General features: G+C 43.7%; 1 protein-coding gene across 2 annotated transcripts; it reads left to right on the forward strand.

Annotated features, from left to right (window-relative positions):
- Window positions 1-1,275: 1,275 nt before the first annotated feature.
- LOC129818843 (ubiquitin-related modifier 1-like) lies at window positions 1,276-13,610 on the forward strand. Of its 2 annotated transcripts, none has more exons than XM_055875114.1 (5): window positions 1,276-1,581; window positions 5,722-5,792; window positions 11,254-11,335; window positions 12,403-12,451; window positions 12,861-13,610. In XM_055875114.1, exons 1-5 carry the CDS (start codon window positions 1,547-1,549, stop codon window positions 12,927-12,929), a joined length of 306 nt encoding a protein of 101 aa, XP_055731089.1. In that variant the 5' UTR covers window positions 1,276-1,546; the 3' UTR covers window positions 12,930-13,610. The 2 variants fall into 2 exon arrangements, with proteins under 2 accessions (XP_055731089.1, XP_055731090.1); XM_055875115.1 differs by lacking the exon at window positions 1,276-1,581 and adding an exon at window positions 3,344-3,484.
- Window positions 13,611-25,467: the final 11,857 nt, after the last annotated feature.

Below are 25,467 nucleotides of genomic sequence, written 5' to 3' on the forward strand. Positions count from 1 at the left end.
ACTGCAAATCCATTGTGTTCTCCATTGTCAGCTATCCATGTGTGACATAGCTGCACGTCCATGGCAGTATATCACAGAATGTATCACATCTGATTTATCACAAAGCAGCATCAATTGTGTTGTGTCTATGTGGGTTCAATGCACCACCATCAAACGCATCGGATCAAATGTGTTGATGAGATATGTGAAGTTGGCTTGAGATACGTGAGCGTGCGTTTGCAATGTTGTGGTAAACCAGGACCCATATTCATAAAGCGTATCAGAGGAGGAGTGCTGATCTTGGATCAGGTTACAATGTCCATGTAATCTTATTCATTGCAATCTAAAAGGCAAAATTGATCCTAGATTAGCTTTATGAATACGGGCCTAGGTTATGTACTGGTCTGGGATCAGTGCCAGTGTGTTATGACGGGATGGTGGTAACAGCTGAGGAAGAACTCAAGCAAGCCTAGCAAATGTGAAGTGACATCACACTGATGGGTTAATACTAATATGGTAATACTTAGCTATCAGAATCTATGGGGACTCCTTGTAGCCGCCCCTCCTGTCACAGGCACGCCACATGCGACACACATGGTCTGAACCATTGCTCTCCAGTAGAAAATGACTGTGTCACTCTATAATATTGTTAAAACTAGTCTGCAAATGTGTAATTAGTTTGGTCTGGCCCTGTAAACCAAGTGTTACATGAGGTGTTCACAATTTTACGATTGGAAGCATTGAGTTGTGAGGAGAGCCGGGACAGTTCCACCGGCTACGAAACCCCAATTTAAATCTTGCCCGTATATAATTATACGTCCCTAAAAGGATTGTGCTTGTTTAGCCCTAGAGGATGTCTTGTTCACTCCCCTTGACATCAGACAGTCTGTGATCTCCTTTTCTCTGGACATCAGTCAGTCTGCAGTCTACGTTTCCCTCGCTTTCTGAACCAACCCCCCCCAGCATCCTCACCCATCCACCCAGCCTCTACTCCTGGACTTTCTCATTACCACATGAATGGCGCCTGGAAAGGGCCACCGCAGCCTTGGACGCTAACAGAAGGCAGGAGATTTGCAATTCAATCTCCCCCACCCATATCGGGACAGGGCTGTCACCGATGACAGAGAGGACAGGGGGAGGGGGGTTGCGCCTTTGACATGGCGCGCACACACACACACACACACACACACACACACACACACACACACACACACACACACACACACACACACTACTACTTCAACCACCCATCTTTCTCAAAACATAAAGTATGAGTTTTCTCATTTTGTTGCATATGGTGTTGTTATGAGACAGTTAGTCAGATATTGTTACCTTCCTTCAACTAGTAGGCTATTAGAAATGCCCCTAAACAAAAAGGCAAAGAAAAAAAGCTTATTTCAGACTTACATCTTCATTTTCAACAGACAATGTTGGGATAGGCAACAATAAATGTAACACTAGAAGTGTAGTATTTGGGATTGAAAGCTTTCTTCAAAGGGGAGAAGATCATTGGACAGCGTCACTTACAGCGCTGGTGTGTTAACTTCCTGCTTCCGACGACAACAGTATGGCGGCGCCCATAGCGATACACCTGGAGTTTGGGTTGGTATAAAATACGTTTTTGTTAGTTTGACACATCCTTTGAACATTTTCAAACACATTTAACAAGACGTCGTCTGTTCCCAGTCGTCGTCTTACTTTCAAAAGGCAGAAAATACATTGTTGCTTTTAACTATCGCAAATGTGTCGCTAGCGCTACAGTGCATTAGATAAGGACTCGTGCAGTCGCAAACTAACGTTGACGCTAAACCAATGCATGTCTATAGTTTAACAAACTAATGTTAGTTATCTACCTAGCTGGAATAGATTATTATGAATTACTAGCTTTGTTCTGGTTCATCGCGCGACGACAATAAATAGTTGCCTCTGCTTTTTTTGTTATGTATTTTTTACAATTAATGTACTTTCGCAACTCACCAAGTAAAGATGTTGTGAGTGCTCGTTGTAAAAAAATGTTTTTTTAAAAGTGTAGGGTGTATGTCAACAGATTAGCTCCGGTACTCATATACATCGGATTTTTATATCTGCCGCAAGCGCTTGGACCGGAGCTAGTCTGTCCGTAACAAAGGTCTCAAAAGTCGATCATTTCGTATTTTTGAGAAATTACACCCTGAACAGAGAGACAAGTTATCTAACACTCTAGCAACTGTGCAGTAATACGAAGGAAAATTAAAGAAGCATTTCTGGACAAGGTACCCCAAGGTTGCTGTCACAAGCTAGTGCAAGATTCAACCGAGGGCATCACTTCTCTGACTGTTATGCAGCAGCAATTGTCAAATCTAATTACAGTGTTGCATTCTGTAAAAGAATACTGCTTCACAGTGTGTGAAACACTGCACTAAGAAAAGGCATACAGGACGTCTGTGATTGTAGCCTTAAAGCATTTATTCTGTCCTGACTGGGCTGCCATGAGATCACAACATTTGTCTGTCATATAGGGAGAGGGATGAATACTTTAAGATGTTGTAGGAGATGAGAGAAGTAGTGTTTGAGACTGAGAGAACTGGTTGACCCCAGTGAGGGAGTGTTCCAGTAGGCATACAGGAACTTTGCTCAATCGTATAGGATAAATGCAGTTCTCTGTCATAGACTATATAGGATATGGATGAATGCTTTTAAAATGTTGTAGTCGATGAGCGAACACAGTGTTTGCTTGAAACTCGTTGACCCCCAGAGAGTGAGTGATTCATTACTAGGCGTGCTTCTCTCGCTCGATCTCTCTTTGCATAGATATACTGGGCTCTAGGCCAGCTCAGCACCAGAGCATCTGAATGACAACTCTGCGTTCTCCGGGCGATGTGAGCTCTCTTTATAATGACCCGGCCTGCACCTGCAGCAGCCAGACACACACACACGCACAGTCTATCTTTGCTTCCATCCCTCTCTGATCTGTCCCCTTACTATCTCTTGTGCTCTCACCCTATCTTTGCACTTGACCCGCTCTCTTTCTATCTCTTGCGCGCTCATATGTTTAAATAGTTTATTTCACTTGCTCTGGCCTTTTTGCGTATTAACAGTTAACATTAAACACTCAGAACAGTTTCAAAAGAGAAAGACGTTTGAAATGTTATTAACCCTCCTCTCTCTGCCACGCAGGGAGAGAGGCGACTAATGTTTGTCTCATGCTGGCAGGCTAGTCATTGCTGGTCTGTTTACTAGGATGTGTTCACTACCTGCTTACTATGCGGGTTGACGGTAGAGCTGGCGCGATATATCAAATAAATGTTGTTTCTGTCGCTAGGCAAAATGTGGCACCGTGTACCGTTGTCAGCATTTTAGCCACAGACTGTTATGTGTTAGCTATCTAGTCTGTGTTTTATCAATGTGCGATGAACATAGAGACGCGCGTGCGCATAAGGAATTAGCTATTCGTTCTCCACTTGATTTCAACGTCTGAACAAAGTGGACAGGCTAGCATGCTGTTCAAACAGGTGGAGACGGACAGGTGGGTGTGTTCATATCAGATCAACTGGTTCTGCCGTGTTAGCTACGAAATAGATCAGAGTTGGCCAAACTTGAAATATAACTGTTAGCTGGCTACTCACGAGCACGTGGGCTTGTTCTTGAGATATTGTTTATGTGACCTGTGTTCATTTTTCTATAATACCCGCTAAAAGAAGTAGGTCATTGTTGGTGGCGGACTGCATGGTTCTGGTTACATTTGTAACAAAAAGCATTTTCATGGACAGATTTGAAAGCCAGATCAGTCATTATTACAACAAAAAAGCAGGTTAAACTATTTTGTTGAAATAATTAGTGGTTGTGGAATGCTTTTATTTAGCTTAGGTATCATTTTTCAAGTTTTGAATTCATTCGATTATTGCTGACTGTTTAAATGCAGTGTAGTGAGCTTTAATTGTGCAACTAAGCTTATATACAGTATATCACAAAAGTGAGTACACCCCTCACATTTTTGTAAAAATTTGAGTATATCTTTTCATGTGACAACACTAAAGAAATGACACTTTGCTACAATGTAAAGTAGTGAGTGTACAGCTTGTATAACAGTGTACATTTGCTGTCCCCTCAAAATAACTCAACACACAGCCATTAATGTCTAAACCGCTGGCAACAAAAGTGAGTACACCCCTAAGTGAAAATGTCCAAATTGGGCCCAAAGTGTCAATATTTTGTGTGGCCACCATCATTTTCCAGCACTGCCTTAAACCTCTTGGGCACGGAGTTCACCAGAGCTTCACAGGTTGCCACTGGAGTCCTCTTCCACTGATGGACTGGCCAAGCATGTCTCCAGACCTAAACCCTATTGAGCATTAGTGGGGCATCCTCAAACGGAAGGTGGAGGAGTGCAAGGTCTCTAACATCCACCAGCTCCGTGATGTCATCATGGACAGGCCTTTATGGTGGAGTGGCCAGATGGAAGCCACTCCTCAATAAAAAGCACATGACAGCCCGCTTGGAGTTTGCCAAAAGGCACCTAAAAGACTGAGACCATGAGAAACAAGATTCTCTGGTCTGATGAAACCAAGATTTAATTATTTGGCCTGAATGCCAAACGTTACGTCTGGAGGAAACATGGCACTATCCTTACGGTGAAGCATGGTCGCAGCATCATGCTGTGGGGATGTTTTTCAGCGGTAAGGACTGGGAGACTAGTCAGGAAATCCTTGTGAAAACCTGCTCCAGAGCGCTCAGGACCTCAGACAGGGGTGAACGTTCACCTTCCAACAGGACAACGACCCTAAGCACACCACCAAGACAACGCAGGAGTGGCTTCGGGACAAGTCTCTGAAAGTCCTTGAGTGGCCCAGCCAGAGCCCAGACTTGAACCCGATCAAACATCTCTGGAGAGACCTGAAAATAGCTGTACAGCGATGCTCTCCATCCAACCATCCAAACTCCCCAAATACTGGTGTGCCAAGCTTATAGCGACATACCCAAGAAGACTGGAGGTTGTAATCGCTGCCAAAGGTGCTTCAACAAAATACTGAGTAAAGGGTCTGAATACTTAAGTAAATGTGATATTTCATTTTTATTTGTTTATTTTTTATTAGCAAAAACGTTCCAACTGTTTTTGCTTTGTCATTATGGGGTATTGTGTGTAGATTGATGAGGATTATTATATATATTTTTTAATAAGGCTGTAACGTAACAAAATGTGTGAAAAGTCAAGGGATCTGAATACTTTCCGAATGCACAGTTTATAGCCTAGTCCCTCGCAAATAGATGGTCCCCTTATAGTCCCTATTCTTGGGTGGTGGCTGTCAGTTGCCTCTTGGATGTCTGTCTCTGTCCTTGTTGAGGGAGGCCAGTGGGACCTGTTGTAATGGTCTGAAGTGGAGGCTCACAGCTGTGATATGATATGCGTCCACTCGTGCTTTATTGAATTGTCTCTGCTGGCGTCCGATGCCACACACTAGTTCACCGCAGGGGAGCCACATCTCCCTGTTCTTCAGGGTCTCACCTCTCTCCCCATCTCCATTCTTCCCCGTTTTCCTTACCATATCTTCTCCTATTCTTCAGTGTCTCTAGTCTCCACAGCCTGTTCTCCTTTCCTCGGGGATTAACTCGCCGCCATGCCCTCTAATTCCAGATTATGTTAATCTAATACCACCCTGGCTGCACTTTTTATTTACCAATTCAATATGACACTGCAAAGTTACTCTACCAACCTATGTAATAACTACGGAACAGATATGTCATTAAATGCCCTTTACTTCCTAGGGGAGGGGCGGAGCTACTGTTTGGCAGCGTGAAGGAGCATCATGTGACCCTGCCCAACCAATCAGCACCCTGTGAGTACAACTTGTTTATCAACATTGTTGTTGATCAATTGTCAATGAATATTTACTCTCATTTACTATATATTTTTAAGAGACATTACTTGAAGCCAAGGATAGGCCCTGATTATGCAGTACAGACTGATTCTGCACAGTTCTGTTTTAAAACAGACCACTAACTGAATTCAGTTTAAATTCAGTGACTGAAGGGTGATGGAGGTGTGGTATTTCTGCCTCCTCTGATTGCCTCCCCTCCCCCCTCTTAATTGATCCCAAGAAAATAGCCTTTCTCTTCCATGTGACGAAACAAAACTCAACAGTCACGTGCATAGATGACTTCATTAGTTCAGTACATCTCCTCTAACCCCGGCTAAAAGGGAGGAGGGGGTTGTGCGTCAGCCACTCTTATGGCCCCTACTCAGCGGGAGCTAATGTGCAGAGACAAAACCCCCAGTACAAATCATACTAAATCGTGCTGCTCTATCTTTCTGCTCTCTCTCTCTTGTTCCTGCATCCATCTCCCTCTCCCACCACTGTTGTCCTTGCGTCTGCCCTCTCCCTTCTCTCCCCCTCCCTCCCTCCATCACTCTCTCTCTGACCTCTCTCAGCCCTTGTTCACATGGTGCCTGGACAGCTGTTGAGCTGGCCATGCTAGCCAGTGGCCTGCCTGCCTGTCTGGTTGCCTTGGCCCCTCAGTTCGCCCCCAACACCTCCCCTCCTTCTCCATTGAAAATCGGGTATAAAACAGTCCACTCACCCCCTCACCTCTCCTCTCTCATTCCAGTCTTTCCTCAGTAACCATGGTGTTGGAGCCCCCTCCTTCCTTCCCTCTCCAGCACCACCAACATCTGTGAGCCACCCCGGGCCTTGACCCATTCTCCTCCTAACTGCGCCATTATTAGGCCTCATTCACTTGTAAATGCAGCCAGCGCTACTGTTGTTGGGTCTTCCATCCACAACGCAGAGTCAGGGAGGAAAGGAGAGGAAGGGGTGGCTGTGGAGGAGAAGGAGAAGGAAGGGGGCCCAGGAAGGGGTGTTTGGGTATTTGGGGACAATTGTGACAAAGCCTCCAAGTTCTTTTTGTGTAAAATCATTTTGGGGGGTTGGCGGGATGGACGAGTGGCCCTGTTTCCTCTCTCTATCTGTCTATTCCTGTGCTCTCCTGGTGGAAATAGGGGGGTGAAAGTAGGTAGAATGGAGGAATAGGTCTCCTAAAACTGCCTAGCTCATCCCTAGAGGAGGAGGCCTACAGCAGTGGAACTGCAGCTCACTGCCAGCTCAGAGCCACCTCCTGTGATTTACTCCTTTCATTCATAGGACAGCACCTCGGAGCCACCTCCTGTGATTTACTCCTTTCATTCATAGTACAGCACCTCGGAGCCACCTCCTGTGATTTACTCCTTTCATTCATAGGACAGCACCTCGGAGCCACCTCCTGTGATTTACTCCTTTCATTCATAGTACAGCACCTCAGAGCCACCTCCTGTGATTTACTCCTTTCATTCATAGTACAGCACCTCGGAGCCACCTCCTGTGATTTACTCCTTTCATTCATAGTACAGCACCTCAGAGCCACCTCCTGTGATTTACTCCTTTCATTCATAGTACAGCACCTCAGAGTCATCTCGGGTCTAGATCTAGATAAATCAGTGACATTGCATTCTATTCATAAACGAAACCAAAGTAGGAAGGACCTACGTTTTCGTTGCAAAACGTTTTGCTACGATGGAAAAGACAGACACTGGACAGAGGAAGATTGGAAAAAAAGTGTTATGGACAGACTAATCTATGTTTGAGGTGTTCGGATCACAAACAAGAACATTCGTGAGACGCAGAAAAAATGAAAAGATGCTGGAGGAGTGCTTGACGCCATCTGTCAATCATGGTGGAGGCAATGTGATGGTCTGGGGGTGTTTTGGTGGTGGTAAAGTGGGAGATTTGTACAGGGTAAAAGGGATCTTGAAGAAGGAAGACTATCACTCCATTTTGCAACGCCATGCCATACCCTGTGGACGGCGCTTAATTGGAGCCAATTTCCTCCTACAACAGGACAATGACCCAAAGCACAGCTCCAAACTATGCAAGAACTATTTAGGGAAGAAGCAGTCAACTGGTATTTTGTCTATAATGGAGTGGCCAGTGTAACGGATGTGAAATGGCTAGCTAGTTAGCGGGTACGCGCTAGTAGCATTTCAATCAGTTACGTCACTTGCTCTGAGACTTTAAGTAGGGTTGCCCCTTGCTTTGCAAGGGCCGCGGCTTTTGTGGAGCGATGGGTAACGCTGCTTCGTGGGTGACTGTTGTCGATGTGTGCAGAGGGTCCCTGGTTCGCGCCCATGTCGGGGCGAGGGGACGACGTAAAGTTATACTGTTACACCAGCACAGTCACCAGATCTCAACCCTATTGAGCTGTAGTGGGAGCAGCTCGACCGTATCATGGAAAACAAGGACATTTCTAAGTGACCCCAAACTTTTGAGCGTTAGTGTAGGTGTGTGGCGTGCGTTTTTTGTTTGTTTGTTTGTCAATATGTGCGTCTGTTTAATGACTGTGTGTGTGAGTGACCGCGTTGACGTGTGTGAATGTCCACTCCCCTGCTAGACCCCATGGTAGAGGGAACTGTGAGGGTTGTTCTGACCACTACAAACACAGATTTGGTCTCCGTGGCGATGTAGTTTCCAGGACAACCTTAACACAAAAGTTGGCCAGAGCGGAGAATGCGAGCCTAGGATGACCTTGTTGATCTGCTGTCCGCTGGACCTCTGTGTGTGTGTGTGTGTGTGTGTGTGTGTGTGTGTGTGTGTGTGTGTGTGTGTGTGTGATAATCCCTTTCTGAATCCTCAATATTTCTCTTTAACCCCTGTGAGTGATTGATGACCCTGGCTCTGAATTCCCCCCCCTGCCTAAGATCCCAACCCCCCCTATCCCACACACATCACAGAAAATGTCCCATCACACATCTCCAGCAAGATGGATGACTTTATTTCCTCCCACCCACAGATAACCACCATAACAATAATAGTGCAAAGCACGGTAGAGAACGGGGGGAATTAAGAGGAAAGAAAAAGAGAGGGAATGCTTTGAGCCCGCCGTTCAGACGCCCTCTCCCCTCCGACCCAAACAGCGCTATCCCATAATGCACCTGCGTGGAGCCTGTGACGCACATTCCACATTTTCCTCCTCCTCTCCATTGTTGTCCTCCATCATCCTCGGCCCGCCCCGCCTGCGCGCTCCTACCCCTACAGCCTATGGATGGGCTGAAACACAAACGGGGTCTTATTCACTAGGCACCAAACGACAGAAGACTGGCTGAATCGGGGAGGGACTACCTGAACTTGTCCAATAAGAACCTCTTGTTTTCTGTTGCATATCCTAATGAGTACGACCCAGGACGATGAAAGCAGACCAGAGTCCAGGAGAACCTTCATCTCTGGCCCCTCAGCCACCCTGACCTCTGTCTCTCTGAAGGAAAGTCGACAGTCAGGGCGGCGGAGGGGGGGGGGGGGGGGGGGGTTGCGATAGATTTCAGTCGGTTTTGCGAGAGAGTAGAGAGTATCTTGCTCCCACAAAGGCGAAATTATGAGAGTGGAGTGATTGGCTTCTTTTTTTAGAACTGTGCTGAGGTACAAGTCAATATTCATTGCCTTTGCTCTGCATCACTCTTCTTTATAGGTGCTGGCGAGAGGGAAGAGGAGAGAGAGAGAGAGAGAGAGAGCGGTGGTTCTAGGCAGGGAGGGAGGGGGGGGTGGAAGGAAGGTAGGCCGATCATTGCACTCGTGAAGAGGTCTGACAGCCATCCAATTAACCTGATACTGCCCCCCACGCCTCAGAGGTGCACTATAAAGCCCCACCAAACACTTCTCCAAAACCCATACAGTACCCGCAGGTACTAGGACTGTTTTGTAACGAGCAGAGAGCCTAGATGTTTTAGACAGGCTGGATTCCACAACTCCTACACATGGTTTCCGCTTTATCGATGTCCAGAGTCACTAGTGAAGAGTAAGAGTGGTGCTTAGCTCTGTGAAGGGATTTCTCTCTGTCTCTGTCTGATGGGCCAGGGCTGTCTGTCTGTAGACTGGCCCCTATACTTCTTTTACATGTCCTTTCTGTGACATGTCCTGTTCAGAGGTTATGGATCTGAATAGCACGTCAGTGGAGATGGCAATAATGAAATGATTCTACGCTTTAGTAAGCGTCGAGCACAGCCTCGTCACATTTCATCAAGCGCCCTACCTCCGGATGTCGTTTCCGCCGCAACGTAGACTTTTGCTATTTTATATGTCCTTTCCCTTCTTTCTCCCCTTTTCTCTGTCCCTCCCTCCCTCTCACATCCATATCAGCACTGAGCGAACTGGTTGGATCCGGTGAGAGAGGCTGATGATGCTGTGTTAGAGATGGGGAGGCTGGTGTGTGTGTTTCTGTGATATGGGAAACTGCAGTGCCAGTCGTGCTCTCGTAAGCCATCGCGAGGCCTTGTCCTCCTGTACATCTGCAGACGGCCATGATCTTATAAGAACACATTGTTTTTTAAAATAAGGAACCACACATAGCATTCACACACACGTTGACGGACAGTAATGAATGCTTAGGTTACAGTATATGGAATCATATCGAATGGCGGAGAGAGGATATTATAATTGCCTGTGGTGTGTGTGTGTGTGTGTGTGTGTTGCTCTCGTAACCCGACGGTTCGGTATATGTTGTTCTCTGTAGCCTGACGGTTCAAGTAGCTCAAGCCATTGTTAACGCGAGGTCGTTTTTCCAAACAACAGCCGATTGTTCCAGAGGTCAGACTCATGGAAAATGTTTAAATATCACTGACGTTCAAGTTCTTAAAAAATACACGTGTTTTATTTTCAAATGCATATAGACACACCATAATGTGAGTTCCTTAATTTGGCCTTTGCATTTTCTGTCAATCAATTACTAATCTCCGTTTAGGAGCGGTTTCCAGGACAGAGATTAAGCTATTATTTCTCTCTTTCAAAAGGCAGAACATTTCAATCAACAGAAAATATTTATTTCGTTCTTAATACAGGAATAGGCTTGATCTGAATCTGGGAAACCGGACCTTTCGGGTTGACGAGGACAGCACTGCATGCATACCATGCACACCTCAATTTAGGAAGTGGAGGATTATATATGTCAGGATGTTATCCATTTAAAAAAGCTCCTTTAATATTTAACCTCTTTGTTTACCAAGAGACCCTAATATAAAACCTCATGTCCCAGAGGTGAATGAGGGCGATGGCTGGCTTCGAGACGTGTGTCTCTCCATCCCCCTCAGCATCACACACACACACACACACACACACACCGTGATCTCTGGTGATCCCTGGTCCCTCTGTCGCGTCACATCGACCGGCTGGGACGGGGGGGGCTGGACCATGCACCTTGAACTCTGACCCCTGTCTCTGCTTCTGTCTGTGTACCTGTGTGCACGCGTTTGTGTGTGTGTGTGTGTGTGTGTGTGTGTAGGGGACATGAAGCAGCTGCTGGTGTGGATCAGAGGGAACATGCTGAAAGAACGGCCCGAGCTCTTTGTCCAGGGAGATACTGTGTGAGTATTATACACACACACACACACACACACACACACACACACCGCAATACATGTTTTAGTGATCGGCTATTTATTATTTTTAGGGTGAAACAGTTACAAAAGGAGCGATGCAGACAAATGTTTATATTTGTTCAAAAAGGCACAGCCACCATTAAAGGAGATTGGATACTACCGGACAGACAGGAGTTGTGGTTTGTGGATGCTCTGTCCTCCTCACCCATTATAGGCTTTTATTCTTCCTTTTTTATAGGGGTCTATTTATAGGGGTAAGTAGCTAATGAAGGGAGGACATGTGAGAGAGGGAGGAAATCTGTGCTACTACCTATAGATCTGTCTACTCTTAATCATTGTAGGTCTCATTGTATTCCAAATGGGGATTGTTTGCTTTTAACCTGAAAACAGACATTTTTTTTAACAGCTGCACCACATTAGTGGAGGCTGTTTTTAATGCTTACATTTTTTTTTAAACATTTTAGTAATTTAGCAGACGCTCTTATCCAGAGCGACTTCCAGTAGTGAGGGCATACATTTTCATACTTTTTCGTACCGGTCCCCCGTGGGAATCGAACCCACAACCTTAACCAACTGAGTCACACAGGACTATGTTTTGAGGTGTACTGGCTATGTCAGGGGAGGTTATGTATTTTATGCAGTATGGAAAAGGGGAAGTGCGTTTGGAAGGTTAAGCAGCCTATCAGAGCATCGCGTGTAGCCCTCTGACTCTGTGACGTCAAGAGCTCACCGACCGCGGTGGGGATGGAGGCAACTTCTTACATACAGCAAGAGGGGGAAAAAACGACCCGCAGTTGTGGCGCATGTCGCTATGCCTTCAGCTACCATAGTCAGATTTAAGCGGGCTACCGCAGTCCCCAACGCCCCGTCTACAACACATGATCACACACACCCGATCTGCATCCTCCTGTGATGTGTAAAACACATGCATGGGATTTTTCTTCGATTTTTCTTCATCGTGTAGAATTCTCTTCAGACTAGATTGCCTTACTTGTGTGTCTGAGGTATTCTGAGGTGTTCAATGCAATGTCTTTTTTCCTTGATTTTAATAGGAGGCCTGGGATCTTGGTACTCATCAATGATGCCGACTGGGAATTGATGGTGGGTGTTCTATCAGAGTGTGTATTGGGTGTAAAAGACTAACCACAAAAAGCTCACGCAACGTTTTTCATTTGCACGGTATATGGATTCTGTATCTGATTCTGCTACGGCGTACATCTAAAAACTATACCTGTCTTTTGAAACTAAATGCATTTTAAAAATAGATCTATTTGAGCACCCTTTTGATACCATTTCTGTGTTTATCTACAGAAGCAAATCCTTTTGTCTATTTCCTCCATGTCTTTTCTATTGACATGTCATAGCATCCGTGTGAATGTCTGATTGTTTGCATGTGTCTCTCTTTCCTTCTTTAAACATATGTATTTGTATGTTTTAAATATCCCTAGCATGCATGTGTGTCACCCACCTTTTTATATAAATTGAATGAATGAAATCTCTATCTCTGAAGGGCGAGTTGGAGTACGAGCTACAGGACAAGGACAACGTAGTATTCATCTCTACTCTCCATGGAGGTTAGAATACACTGGGTGTAGATGTCCACAGGCAGCTCCACACACAGTTCCCCTCACTTCCTCCTACTGCTATTGTTCCATCACAAAACCAACCTCTCTGGACTCTTAAGACCTCTCCGCTCCAACCAACCACTGAAAAGAACACTGGGATGCTACGATTTTAGGTTCTCCCAAGACCTCAGCCTGTATTCATTCCTGATCTAGGATCTCTTTTTTTTTTTTTGATCATAATTATTATAATTATAAGGACAGGGTGGGCCTGGTTCTAGATCAGCACTCCGACTTGTTTATTTTAAATATTGGTGCTGGTCCTCCAGAATGTTTTTTTTTTTTTGTGGAGTGAGGAGAAGATTTCATCTACGGAGAGGGACTCTGTGGTGATGGCGTGAGTCCATTCAAATAGATTCAGAAGAGACAGTAGGACTTGAGCTGATACTTTTTTTGCCTTGAACTCTGCGTGTGATTGGTCAAGAATCATAATAATTTATCTCCTTTTTAACTTTTTTTTAAAAATTCGCCGACAAATTGCTGCTTCAATCCTACAATGTATGTCTTGAGACAATGGAAATTGAGACGATTAATCTGTCAAAAAAAATATGCATTTAGCTTGCTGCAATGATGTAACCATAAACAAATGTGTTTAATTGACTTACTAGATCATATTAATAAAAGAAAAGGATTGCATACTTTAACTCATTTTTTTACCTATCAAATTGTCTAACTTTCCCTTTCAACGACATCTTTCTGTTTGCTGCAGTACAGAACAAAAGTCTACTTGAATGATAGGTCATAATTTACTATGCCTCACTCTACATGTCTAAGCATACACAACCTGTTTACATCGTTGTTTTATGTCGTCTATCCTTACCCATTCCCCTATAGTTACACGCATTTGAATGATTTGCTTGACAATGTTATTATTATGGCATGGCATATGTTTATTATAACGGCCCATATAGGCCGAGAATAAGCATTTGAAAGTGTTCTATCGTGATTTAAAACTGATCGATGTAAATGGGGTATCGGATTGGAGTTATAGGCTGATTACAGCGGGGATTTAAGGACTATTTCTCCTCAGAGCCTTCACGAAGAATATTCATAAGATCACCCTGAAAGAAAGACCACGGCGGTTGTGGACTCGGATTTGCAACGGGAAACCATCTGATAATAGTAGCAATAATGCCAATGCAAATGAGCTTTGCGAGAGGGAGAAATATGGTGTGTCAGTCAGTGCTTGAAGGTTGGGCTGCAAATTTGAGTGCGCGTGTGTGTGGCGCGAGTGGAAGCCTTTTTTTGAGGGGGAGAAAGGGCTGAGAAAAGAACACACGGTGCACCCCGCGGCGTGACCTGTCGAGAGGCCATGAGTCGGTTGGGCTCCACAAAACACTGGATAATTATCAAAGACTCAAAGCCAGCCAAAGAAACGGCTTGTTTTAGCACGACGTTTTACTGCGTGTATTTATCCAAGTGATTTGTAGAATAGCGGCACATTGTAATTGAGTTTTAATCCCAAACTTTTTAATTAAATCTTATTGAACCATAAACGAGTGTGAGAAATAGACTAGGGCCCTAAATAAAATAACCAAATACATTTGACGATTGCATTGGTTGTTCTAATTAAATAATTATTAATTATTACCATTTAACTTTTTTTTTAAATCAGTTGATTGTGTTAAAGCCTTTATGGATGGATTCTTCTAAATGTAAGACGAAAGGGGTATTTTTGGATTCCTTGCATAAGCCTGGTCTATATGTGAGCTGATTTTTATATTTAAATTACTGTATCTTATAAACGAGCTTTTCACACCTTTCCATTTATGCACGGTTTCCCAAACTCGGCGTGAAAGTTAGTTTTTTTTGCCCCAGCACTACTCAGCTGATTCAAATAATCATCTAATCATCAAGCTTTGATAATTTGATTCAGCTGTGTGTGGTGTTAGGGTGAAAATCAAAACGCGCACTGCTTGGGGTCCCGAGGACCGAGTTTGGACAACGCTGCATTTATGGAAGTTGAATAGGGTTATGTTTAGAAATATAAATCCATTTTATTGTAGTCTTCATAACTATTAATAGGACCTTATGCACGCTTTTTTGTTTTAGCATTTAGTCCTATACGTTTTCATGACCCCCAAAAAAGAAAAAATCTGGTCCCTGCGTTTTATTGGCTAAATATATATATTTTTAAAGCATTTTTTTTCTTCCAGTTACCTCCTTGCATCGTTTTTTAGTTGACAGCTAAAATAACACTCCCAAACCAACCATAATAGCAGGTGAATGATGGGGCCTTAATTTACATCAATGCACCTTCAGTCTGAGGATACAGGGAATCGGGGGATGTGAGATGATGCCCTGCATCCTGCATTTATAAATGGGGGGGTTATGTTTGACCAGCAAATTAAAGAATCAAGGTTGTAGGCCTCTCCTATGTCATATGGTTAGAAGACGACCCCAATTCTACCACATTACTTAAGTCTTTGGCTAAGATTATATAATATTGTCTATTATAAATATAAGCGTATTACTAACACTATTTGAACGTTAAAGCTATAAATATTAGGCTATGTATTGTATGAAATTACTATTATATTTGCATGATTTTTATTATTAATAATGGTATGGCTCGTTTTTTTTTTTTTTTACCAATGTGTAAAACACAAAAACGTATTTCTCAAGTCTGGTAAATGTTACATAACCAAAAACAAATATCTCAGAAAAATATTAAATTGTTCTTAAATTCACAACCATTAAATTTGTATTTCAGCCAAATTGCAGGCAAAGCTGAGTGATGGGGCTGGAGAAATATAACCACAATTGATAAATGGGCCTGTTGTCTGTCAGATATTTGTTAAACTATACTTTGTTGTACAAAAACCTTGTTTAATCTTGTGTGTGTGTGCGTGCGTGCGTGACAGAGACCTAAAAAATGTTGATCCTCATATACAATCGAACAGGCATTGTGTAACTTATGAAGGCATACTTCTTTACAAGTTTTCTCATACACATGCAGCACTTCTCAGGATGTTGATAATAATAATAATTTATTTAAACGGATCTAAAACATATTTAAATATATTTTTTAACCAAACGTTTAATTTAGAAACTACAACTGACCGTCAAATTAGGCCAAGGACTGTTTTACGTGATTCAAGTGTCATGCAACTAAATTCAGGCCAAGTGTTCTGGCCCCTAGCCTCATCAAACGGTCCCTAATACTGGCATTCTACTGCTCTCTATCCAGCCAAACTCTCTTGACACCTAGTGTACTGCAAATCCATGGGTTTACAGTTGTGCAATCAACTATTATGTAAAGATTACAGGTTAGGTTTTAGGCCTATAGTTATATTTCAAACCAAATGAAAACAAGCTGTTCTACTATAATTAAAATAGGCCATATACCTATAAATCCTAGGCCTGCCCTAAAATATCGGAATTTATTTTGGAATTAGCGGTACCATTAAAAACACGACCATCCCTCTTTTAAAATGAGATCGTTTATGTTTACATATTAGTTCGACAGTTCTGTAAATTATGCAAATAGCTACATAAACCAGACTGATACTTTGATACTGAATCATGTTTGATATTGCCATGATCAAAGACAACCTTTTACTAGACCTATTATGAGGATTATTATCTCAAAAAACAACGGTTAAACCAATAGAATTAAAAACACCTATAAAATAAAACAGGCCTGTTTTCTTGATTTACATCTAACCGAAACCGTCGCGAGGTCAGGTTGCCCAATGGCATAGTGAAGAAATAACTCATATCCATACATTTTAGATGCAAGACTTTAGGATGGCTTGATCATTTTAGCCATTTAATGATATAGAGCCCTAAAGCCACCGTTCATTTTGATAACTTTTGTCCTTTGAATAGGCTAATTTTACAGATGACACGAATCTCTCTGAAGGCCTGTGTGGCTGGTCAAGTAACTGCATTGTACAAATGGCCAAAGCACTCGATATATCCATGACTCCAATCCATAGTTGCCATTTAAAACAAACCGATTTAATTCGATTTTCGACTAAGTGTAACACCAATTGGTGGATCCATCGGGTCTACACAAAACATACACCAGGAAACATACAGTACATTAGGCAGTCATATTGGTTTTCTTCCCTTTATTGGCCCAACATAATCTCATATATGTTTATATCGAATCAAACCCATTTTAATCTGCTGAAAAAATGTGGATTATTCTTACCTGCATTGAGACATTTTTATAAAATTGTTGTCATATTTTGTTTCTTGAATGTTCTGGATTTTTCGTTTGGATAAAGCCAGGATGAATTTGAGTTTTCAGCAACAGATGTCCATGCACAATTCTTGGGGTTTCGTTTGATTTTGCTCAAGAATTGCGTTTGGACAATCAGTCGCTAACACTCTAAAATGGCCTTCTCGAAAAAACACATCCAGGCATTAATTCGATTCAACACAAATGCATAGATTAGTATTAGGCCTACAAAATGCACATACTTCCATTTCAAAATGATTTGCTAAATATATACATTCATTGTTGGAAAACAACCCATCATTTTCTAAAGACAACGAGATAGAGGGAGAGAGGAAACAAGAAAAGTTGCACTTGTGCATATTTTTTTCCATTCCTTTTGCTGCGTTGTATATGGTCACATGCTTCCATGGTCCTTCCATGTTCAACCATCGGAGCCATAGATGAGCCTGAATTCAAGTTATAAATGTGTATTTCCAAACATTCAATAACAAATACAGTAGCCTATAGCCAACTAAAAGCCTTCTAACTGAGCAAGTGTCTCGTTTCGATGGAACATGTATATAGAAAGAAATACACATTATGGCATCAAAAGTTGAATGCACTTGCTGTTTCATTCATTCATTAATTCATTCCCATCGGTCGGAAAAGTAGGCTTCACAATTCAATGTTATGTGGTGGCCTAGGCCTAAAACGATCTCTACTCATATTTACCAGTCTACCACAGTTCAAAGCCCTCAAATACTTGCAGGTGATTTTTCTTTCCTCGCAAAAGGAGATTAGTGCGAGGCAAAGTAAACGAACTGAAAAGTGCGTTAATGAGAGGCAATGTAAACGCACTTTGCCTTTCACTAATATCTTTATGTGGCCCTAAACTGATAGAAACAGCATCTACGAAATATCGCCTATTCTCAATTAGTTATATAATGAGTCATGTAAAATAGTTTTAAATGAACCAAGACACCCTTCTTCAATGTCCAAGCTGTGTTGATACAACGAAAACGTTTTCGCCATCTCTGCTGCACCTGTTAAGGGCGCACATCCACGTAGTTTCCACACCGCGTCAGGAAAGAGTCAGAATCTTGATGGTCATCTTAAAAACAAATCTGCTGCAAATAAACCATTTCCCCCAAAAAAACGTTATCTTTAAAAAATAATGAACAATATTAGGATTTGGAGTAGTAGTGTTTCTGTCCTCTGGCGATTGTGAGAAGAGGTGATGAAATCGAGAAAACCACTCAGTCCTGTGTGCGTTCTCTTCTCTATTCCCACGACGTGCGCAGCCCAGCCTGGATCATCGTTCCTAACGCTCAAGGCAAGATGGGAACGCGTGCAGAGGAAGAATGATGCTCGGAGCGGGTTGCTGGTTGCATTAAGCTCGCGTCTCGGCTTGCAGTACCTCCGCAGCAATTGACTTTCTGGGACCGTCGCTCCTCTCCTGGCTCTTTTCTTAGACTCCCGTAACAATACGGACGGCGAGAGAGAGTGGGGATGCTCTTCGCTTGGTACTGAATTTGAATAACACCACAGGGTGGACGATAAATGTCCATTGTGCTGTAGAAGTAATGAATCTCAACCGTCTTCTATGGGCACACACACAAGCCAGCAGCTGCGAGCGAGGGGACCAGCAAGCTCTTAAAGACACAACAGTCCTATTTTCTAGCCAAAAGGGATTACAATTCGTACACTGTTTATTCAGCGCCAAACCACTCTGACAACTCTGCACGACGCTTGTTTGCTCTGTGCTCTCTGTTTTTTTTGTAAGAACACAAGTGCAATGCAGTATCCAGGCACTTGGACATAAAGCAGTCCCTTGAAAGCATTTTGTAGCGTTTTGTAAAGTGTAAAAGGCCAATACGAAGAATGGCGTGCAAATGTATGAAAGGATGTGAATTAGTACAATCATCGGCTTTTAAATGTCACAACATTTACAAACAAATTAAACTAGTTAAATACATATATTATAGATCACCCATAACCACATTCTGATTGCATTGTGAATGGGTTACGCTTTTATATTTAGTTTAAATCTTATATTATGAGTTGATGTTATTTCAAAGGTTATTTGGAATAAAATCTGGTTATTCAACTAGGTCTGTGGTGTACCTCTAAGCCTATACACTGACAGGGGTAGGTGAATCAATGAATAACATTGTATTATAGAATCTGAAAACATGTCAAGTACTCTTTTGACAAAGGATATAGGTTTTAGATGGGTCACACTACAGTTATAGCATGTTGTTTTACTGTAGTAATAATGTAGAATTTAGATAGTACTATTACGTAAACTTAAACCTTTATGACATTTTGCATAAGAGCCGTCTTAACTGGTCATTTGATATTGATTCAACTGAAACGCTTTCACATAATAATAGCAAGCAACACACCGTTAACCCTTATAGGTAGGCCTTCCACCTGCACTCCCTTCACCCTTGACAACTAATTCCATCCACATGTTCTAAACATCACCACATTAGCCAGGGGAGCGTTCAGGAGAACGCAACGTTACGGAACGTTCAGAAAGAAATGAGTTATGTAGAACAAACACGCCTCTCCTACATATAGAACAAGGAATAATGTCGTCTCTATTCATGGCATTTCTATCTGTAACGCTCAACAACGTTTGTCAACTAAATGTGGCCCTGTTGTGTGTGTGTGTGTGCAGCATATATGCTCAGTAACATGCTAGAGAAGGAACCCCAGCCAGCGCATAGCCACTCTCCTCTAGCAGATAAATCACTGGGCAGAGCCTGCCCTCAGGCATGGGGGGCCTCCTCCTTAAAGTAAAACCCTTTTCCTTTTCATTCGTCTCAAGGAGGAGAGTTAACCTCTCCTGATCGGCTTGGTGGGCTCTCCTCACACACACATACGTACACACACACACACACACACACACACACACACACACACACACACACACACACACACACACACACACACACACACACACACACACACACACACACACACACACACACACACACACACACACACACACACACACACACACACACACACACACACACACACACACACAGTATCTCCCTGGACAAAGAGCTTGGGCCATTCCTACAGCATGTTCCCTCTAATCCACACCAACAGCTGCTTCATGCCCCCCCCCCCCCCCCCCCTCCCCTTTTCATGTTCTGACTAGAGAGAAGGAATCCTGAGAGGAAGTAGGCTAACAGTGGAGCCTCCTCAGGCCTGGTCCCAGATCTGTGTGTGCTGCCTGCAGTTGGCAAGACATCACACAGATCTGGGACCAGGCTACCTCAGGCCTTGTTTATCACCACCATCTATGCTCTTTCAGAGACTAGTCTGTAAATAAATGTGACATTTTCCTAATTTCTCTTTTCTACTGAGAGGATGATTGGGTGGCTGTACAGGTCAACTTTTATTCCAGAAAGAAGAAATAGAGTCGGCCTAGATGTGGCAGGACAGTTTCTGTCTGATATGAGGAGGGTTTTAATAAAGAATATGAACTGCTCCAGGTTATTCTGTCTTAAACATCAGAGTTTTGAGGATTCATTTAGCCCTCTCATTGTTACTCTTCGGGAGTAGCCTAAAACTTAGACCAAAGACAAGCCCTTATATGGTGGTTCATTTCCTTTAAATAATACAAAAGAACACCTGAAGGGACACAGATTAAGCCTAGTGTTGGACTAAAAAGCACTTTACGTGAAGAATCTTCAATGAACATGGGACTGTGTCTGGGGAAACCTGACTAAAAAGGCACTAGAGCCAGGTCAAGTATGTGAGTTGTTGAAGCCAGCCAGGACAAGACAGCAGAAGCAGTTTGCTTTTATGTTACTTGGTGGTTGTACACAGAAACAGTGGGGGGGACATCCCTTCCTCAGTGCCACTGGGCTCCTCTCCATTCACAAATGAATGTTCAGCTCACTGGCTGAAAAGAGCAGTGGGGGGGAGGGGGCTGAAGCAACAGGGTGGCCAATGAACTCATCCCTGGGAGAGATGGTTAGGATGAAGGTAGAGGAGCCCTCTAATATATTATACTGAGAACACATTTTAATTTACAGCAACAACCTGGGGAATAGTTACAGGATAAATTAGCCAATTGTAAACTGGGGATGATTAGGTGACCGTGATGGTATGAGGGACAGCTTGGGAATTTAGCCAGGACACCTGGGTTAACACCCTTACTATTACAATAAGTGCCATGGGATCTTTAATGACCTCAGAGAGTCAGGACACCCATTTAATGTCTCATCTGAAAGACAGCACCCTACACGGAGCAATGTCCCCAATCACTGCCCTGGGGCATTGGGATATTTTAGACCTGAGGAAAGAGTGCCTCCTACTGGCCCTCCAACACCACTTCCAGCAGCATCTGGTCTCCCACCCAGGGACTGACCAGGACCAACCCTGCTTAGTCACAGAAGCAAGCCAGCAGTGGTATGCAGGGTGGTATGCTGCTGGCTAATAATACATATAATAATAAGCCTCCTCAGATGAAGGCATCTCTACCCTGCTGCTAATGTAATGTGATGCTAGTGCTATGTTCTGCTAGAACAATGTGCTGGTAGTGAAATGTGCATGGGGTAGACTGCAGTTTGAAACGTCTCTGCTCCTTTGCTGACCTGGTAGTTACTAGTAGTCAAGTAGTGTGATCTTTCTCAGCCCTAGTGCTAGTGCATTGTACTGCTAGTGCAATGTGCCGCAAGGGAAATGTGCTGTTAGAGTATTGCTCTGCTAGAGCAGGGGTACTCAAGTACTATTTGAGAAGGTCCAGTCACACATTTCCTAGGTGGCAAAGGTCCGGATGGATATTGTCGTTTATCGGTGTATTAACAAATCCCCATCTCACAACCCATGCAACACCAAACTGTTCATACCCTTCGAGTCGGCGGAGAGAAAATGTTACTAATTTCCTATATTTCTACACATTTTTCAAGGGGCAGCTCATTGTTTTGCTGTTTTACAGCTAATCTACTACAATCCTACAAAGTCTTCTATGTCTTATTTGTGTTTATATGATACCAGGATTCGAAGCCCTACCGAACCCCCCCCCCGCTAGGTCTATGTGCCGCTAGTTCAATGTGCCGCTAGTTCAATGTGCCGCTAGTGCTATGAGCCGCTAGTTCAATGTGCCGCTAGTGCTATGAGCCGCTAGTTCAATGTGCCGCTAGTGCTATGAGCCGCTAGTTCAATGTGCCGCTAGTGCTATGAGCCGCTAGTTCAATGTGCCACTAGGGCTATGTGCCGCTAGGGAAATGTGCCGCTAGTTAAATGTGCAGCTAGGAAAATGTGCCGCTAGGGCTATGTGCCGCTAGGGCTATGTGCCGCTAGGGCAATGTGCCGCTAGGATTATGTGCTGCTAGGGTAATGTGCTAGTGCTATGTCCATGGCAGTTTGGATTCAGCTATACCGCTCTGCTCTGCTCTGCTGCTGTGTTGGTGGAACCCTTATAGGCCTTGTTTCTGTTAGAAATGGCTGAATAGACTAACATAATCCTAAACATGGTGTGCATGCTTGTATGTGTGAGCCTGATATACAGTGCCTTGCAAAAGTATTTATCCCCTTTGGCATTTTTCCTATTTTGTTGCATTACAACCTGTAATTTAAATTGATTTTTATTTGGACTTCATGTAATGGACATACACAAAATAGTCCAAATTGGTGAAAAAAGTGAAAAACGGAAAAGTGGTGCGTGCATATGTATTCACCCCCTTTGCTATGAAGCCCCTAAATAAGATCTGGTGCAACCAATTACCTTCAGAAGTACATAACTAGTTAATTAAAGTCCACCTTTGTGCAATCTAAGTGTCACATGATCTGTCACATGATCTCAGTATATATACACCTGTTCTGAAAGGCCCCAGAGTCTGCAACACCATTAAGCAAGGGGCACCACCAAGCAAGCGGCACCATGAAGACCAAGGAGCTCTCCAAAGAGGTCAGGGACAAAGTTGTAGAGAAGTACAGATCGGGGTTGGCTTATAAAAAAATATCCGAAACTTTGAACATCCCACGGATAACCATTAAATCTATTATTAAAAAATGGAAAGAATATGACACCACATCAAACCTGCCAAGAGAGGGCCGCCCACCAAAGCTCACGAACCAGGCAAGGAGGGCATTAATCAGAGAGGCAACAAAGAGACCAAAGGTAGCCCTGAAGGAGCTGCAAAGCTTCACAGCTGAGATTGGAGTATCTGTCCATAGGACCATTTTAAGCTGTACACTCCACAGAGCTGGGCTTTACGGAAGAGTGGCCAGAAAAAAGCCATTGCTTAAAGATAAAAATAAGCAAACACGTTTAGTGTTCGCCAAAAGGCATGTGGGAGACTCTCCAAACATATGGAAGAATGGTCAGATGAGGTCAGATGGTCAGATGAGACTAAAATGTAGCTTTTTGGCCATCAAGGAAAACGCTGTCTGGTGTAAACCCAATACCTCTCATCACCCCGAGAACACCATCCCCACCGTGAAGCATGGTGGTGGCAGGATCATGCTGTGGGGATGTTTTTCCTCAGTTGGGACTGGGAAACTGGTCAGAATTGAAGGAATGATGGATGGCGCTAAAAACAGGGAAATTCTTGAGGGAAACCTGTTTCAGTCTTCAAGAGATTTGAGAATGGGACAGAGGTTCAACTTCCAGCAGGACAATGACCCTAAGCATATTGCTAAAGCAACACTCGAGTGGTTTAAGGGGAAACATTTAAATGTCTTGAAATGGCCTAGTCAAAGCCCAGACCTCAATCCAATTGAGAATCTGTGGTATGACTAAAAGATTGCTGTACACCAGCGGAACCCATCCAACTTGAAGAAGCTGGAGCAGCAAAAATCCAAATGGCTAGATGTATCAAGCTTATAGAGACATACCCCAAGAGACTTGCAGCTGTAATTGCTGCAAAAGGTGGCTCTACAAACTATTGACTTTGGGGGGTGAATAGTTATGCACGCTCAAGTTTTCTGTTTTTTTGTCTCATTTCTTGTTTGTTTCACAATAAAACATGTTTTGCATCGTCAAAGTGGTAGGCATGTTGTGTAAATCAAATGATACAAAACCCCAAAAAATCAATTTTAATTCCAGGTTGTAAGGTAACAAAATAGGAAAAATGCAAAGGGGGTGAATACTTTCGCAAGCCAGATATACATACGTGTCAGTGTCTTTACATAGCAGGTGTTTGATTGCAGGATTGTGTTTTTCGTTTTGCACTCTGGACTCAAGACTAACTTCCTGTTCCCAAAGTTGTGCCTTCATAGAATGTTTTGGGGACCTTGTCTTCAGTCCTTTTGGTCTCCTGCACTCCTCTAACCCCTGTACCCCCAATACCCCCCCCCCCCCCCACACCCCCAACCATGCCACTGCCTAAATGTCTCTTGGAATACGTTGACGTTGCAACTGAGTAAGAATGTAGGTGCCAGCCGTGGGAGCGTGAATGACAGTTATTGACCCAGCGAGCCCTGAGACGTCGGTGTGAGAACGCGGTTATTGATTGTCGCCACGGCAATAAAGATTCCAGAGGGTTTTCAGAGCATCACGACTGGGGCCCCCTGGAGGGATTGGGACTTGAGGTTGAAAAGAGAGAGGAGATTGGTGTTGGTAGACAGTGATGGGAGGGCAGTATGTATCAGTAGGGGCCCTGGCTGGCAGACCCCCCACTACGTGTCATGTGTGTGTGTGTTGCGTGCTGGGTGCGTGTGTGTGAGCACATTTGTCTGTGAGTGAGGGACAAGGGCCCCTCAACCGAGTTCTCCCCTTTCCCCTCCACCCCTTCCATTCACTGAATAAATATTTAGTCTCTCTCCATCTAGCTCTGCTGTGAACCTATTGGCCCGGGACCCCTTGGCCCTCTCTCCACACCCTGCCACCCCACCACACCACAGCACTGACCCTAAACCCTGACCTCTAACCCAAGCAGTGAAAAGTTTCTGAACTCTTCCAGATCTGCTATTGCAGAGGGTGCTGGGAAAGTGGCCACCGGGTCATGGGGGGTCAGGGGGTGTGACAGGGTATCATGAATAGAGGTCACTTTGACCTTCTTGGTCCCCTGTCCAGAGAGCAGGGCAACACTCGATTGTCCCTCCAACAACCTGAGTGCTGTGGCCGGCTCGTTGATGGAGGCCCTCCCAAAGCTTCCTAAATTCATTTTAGATCGCTTTCATCCTTCCTTTCTTCTTCTCCTCTGATCTGTGCCACGCCGTTCTCTCTTTCTGTCTGTCTGTCTTTCACTCTCTGGCTCTGTTTTCTTTCCTGATTATACCTTCCTTCACAGTGTCGCTTGGTCTCTCTTCCTGTCCTTGAATATCTAACTGTTCATTGGTTAACTGATTTTGGAATGTTA

Source organism: Salvelinus fontinalis, chromosome 21, assembly GCF_029448725.1.
Source record: "Salvelinus fontinalis isolate EN_2023a chromosome 21, ASM2944872v1, whole genome shotgun sequence".
NCBI lineage: Eukaryota > Metazoa > Chordata > Actinopteri > Salmoniformes > Salmonidae > Salvelinus > Salvelinus fontinalis.

What these genes read in the sequence shown, in the direction of transcription:
- LOC129818843 (XM_055875114.1), top strand. Translation starts at nt 1,547, where the DNA reads ATGGCGGCGCCCATAGCGATACACCTGGAGTTTGG. An exon ending in GCGATACACCTGGAGTTTGG is followed by an intron (nt 1,582 to 5,721) that starts GTTGGTATAAAA and finishes TTTACTTCCTAG; the next exon opens with GGGAGGGGCGGAGCTACTGT. An exon ending in TTTGTCCAGGGAGATACTGT is followed by an intron (nt 11,336 to 12,402) that starts GTGAGTATTATA and finishes TGATTTTAATAG; the next exon opens with GAGGCCTGGGATCTTGGTAC.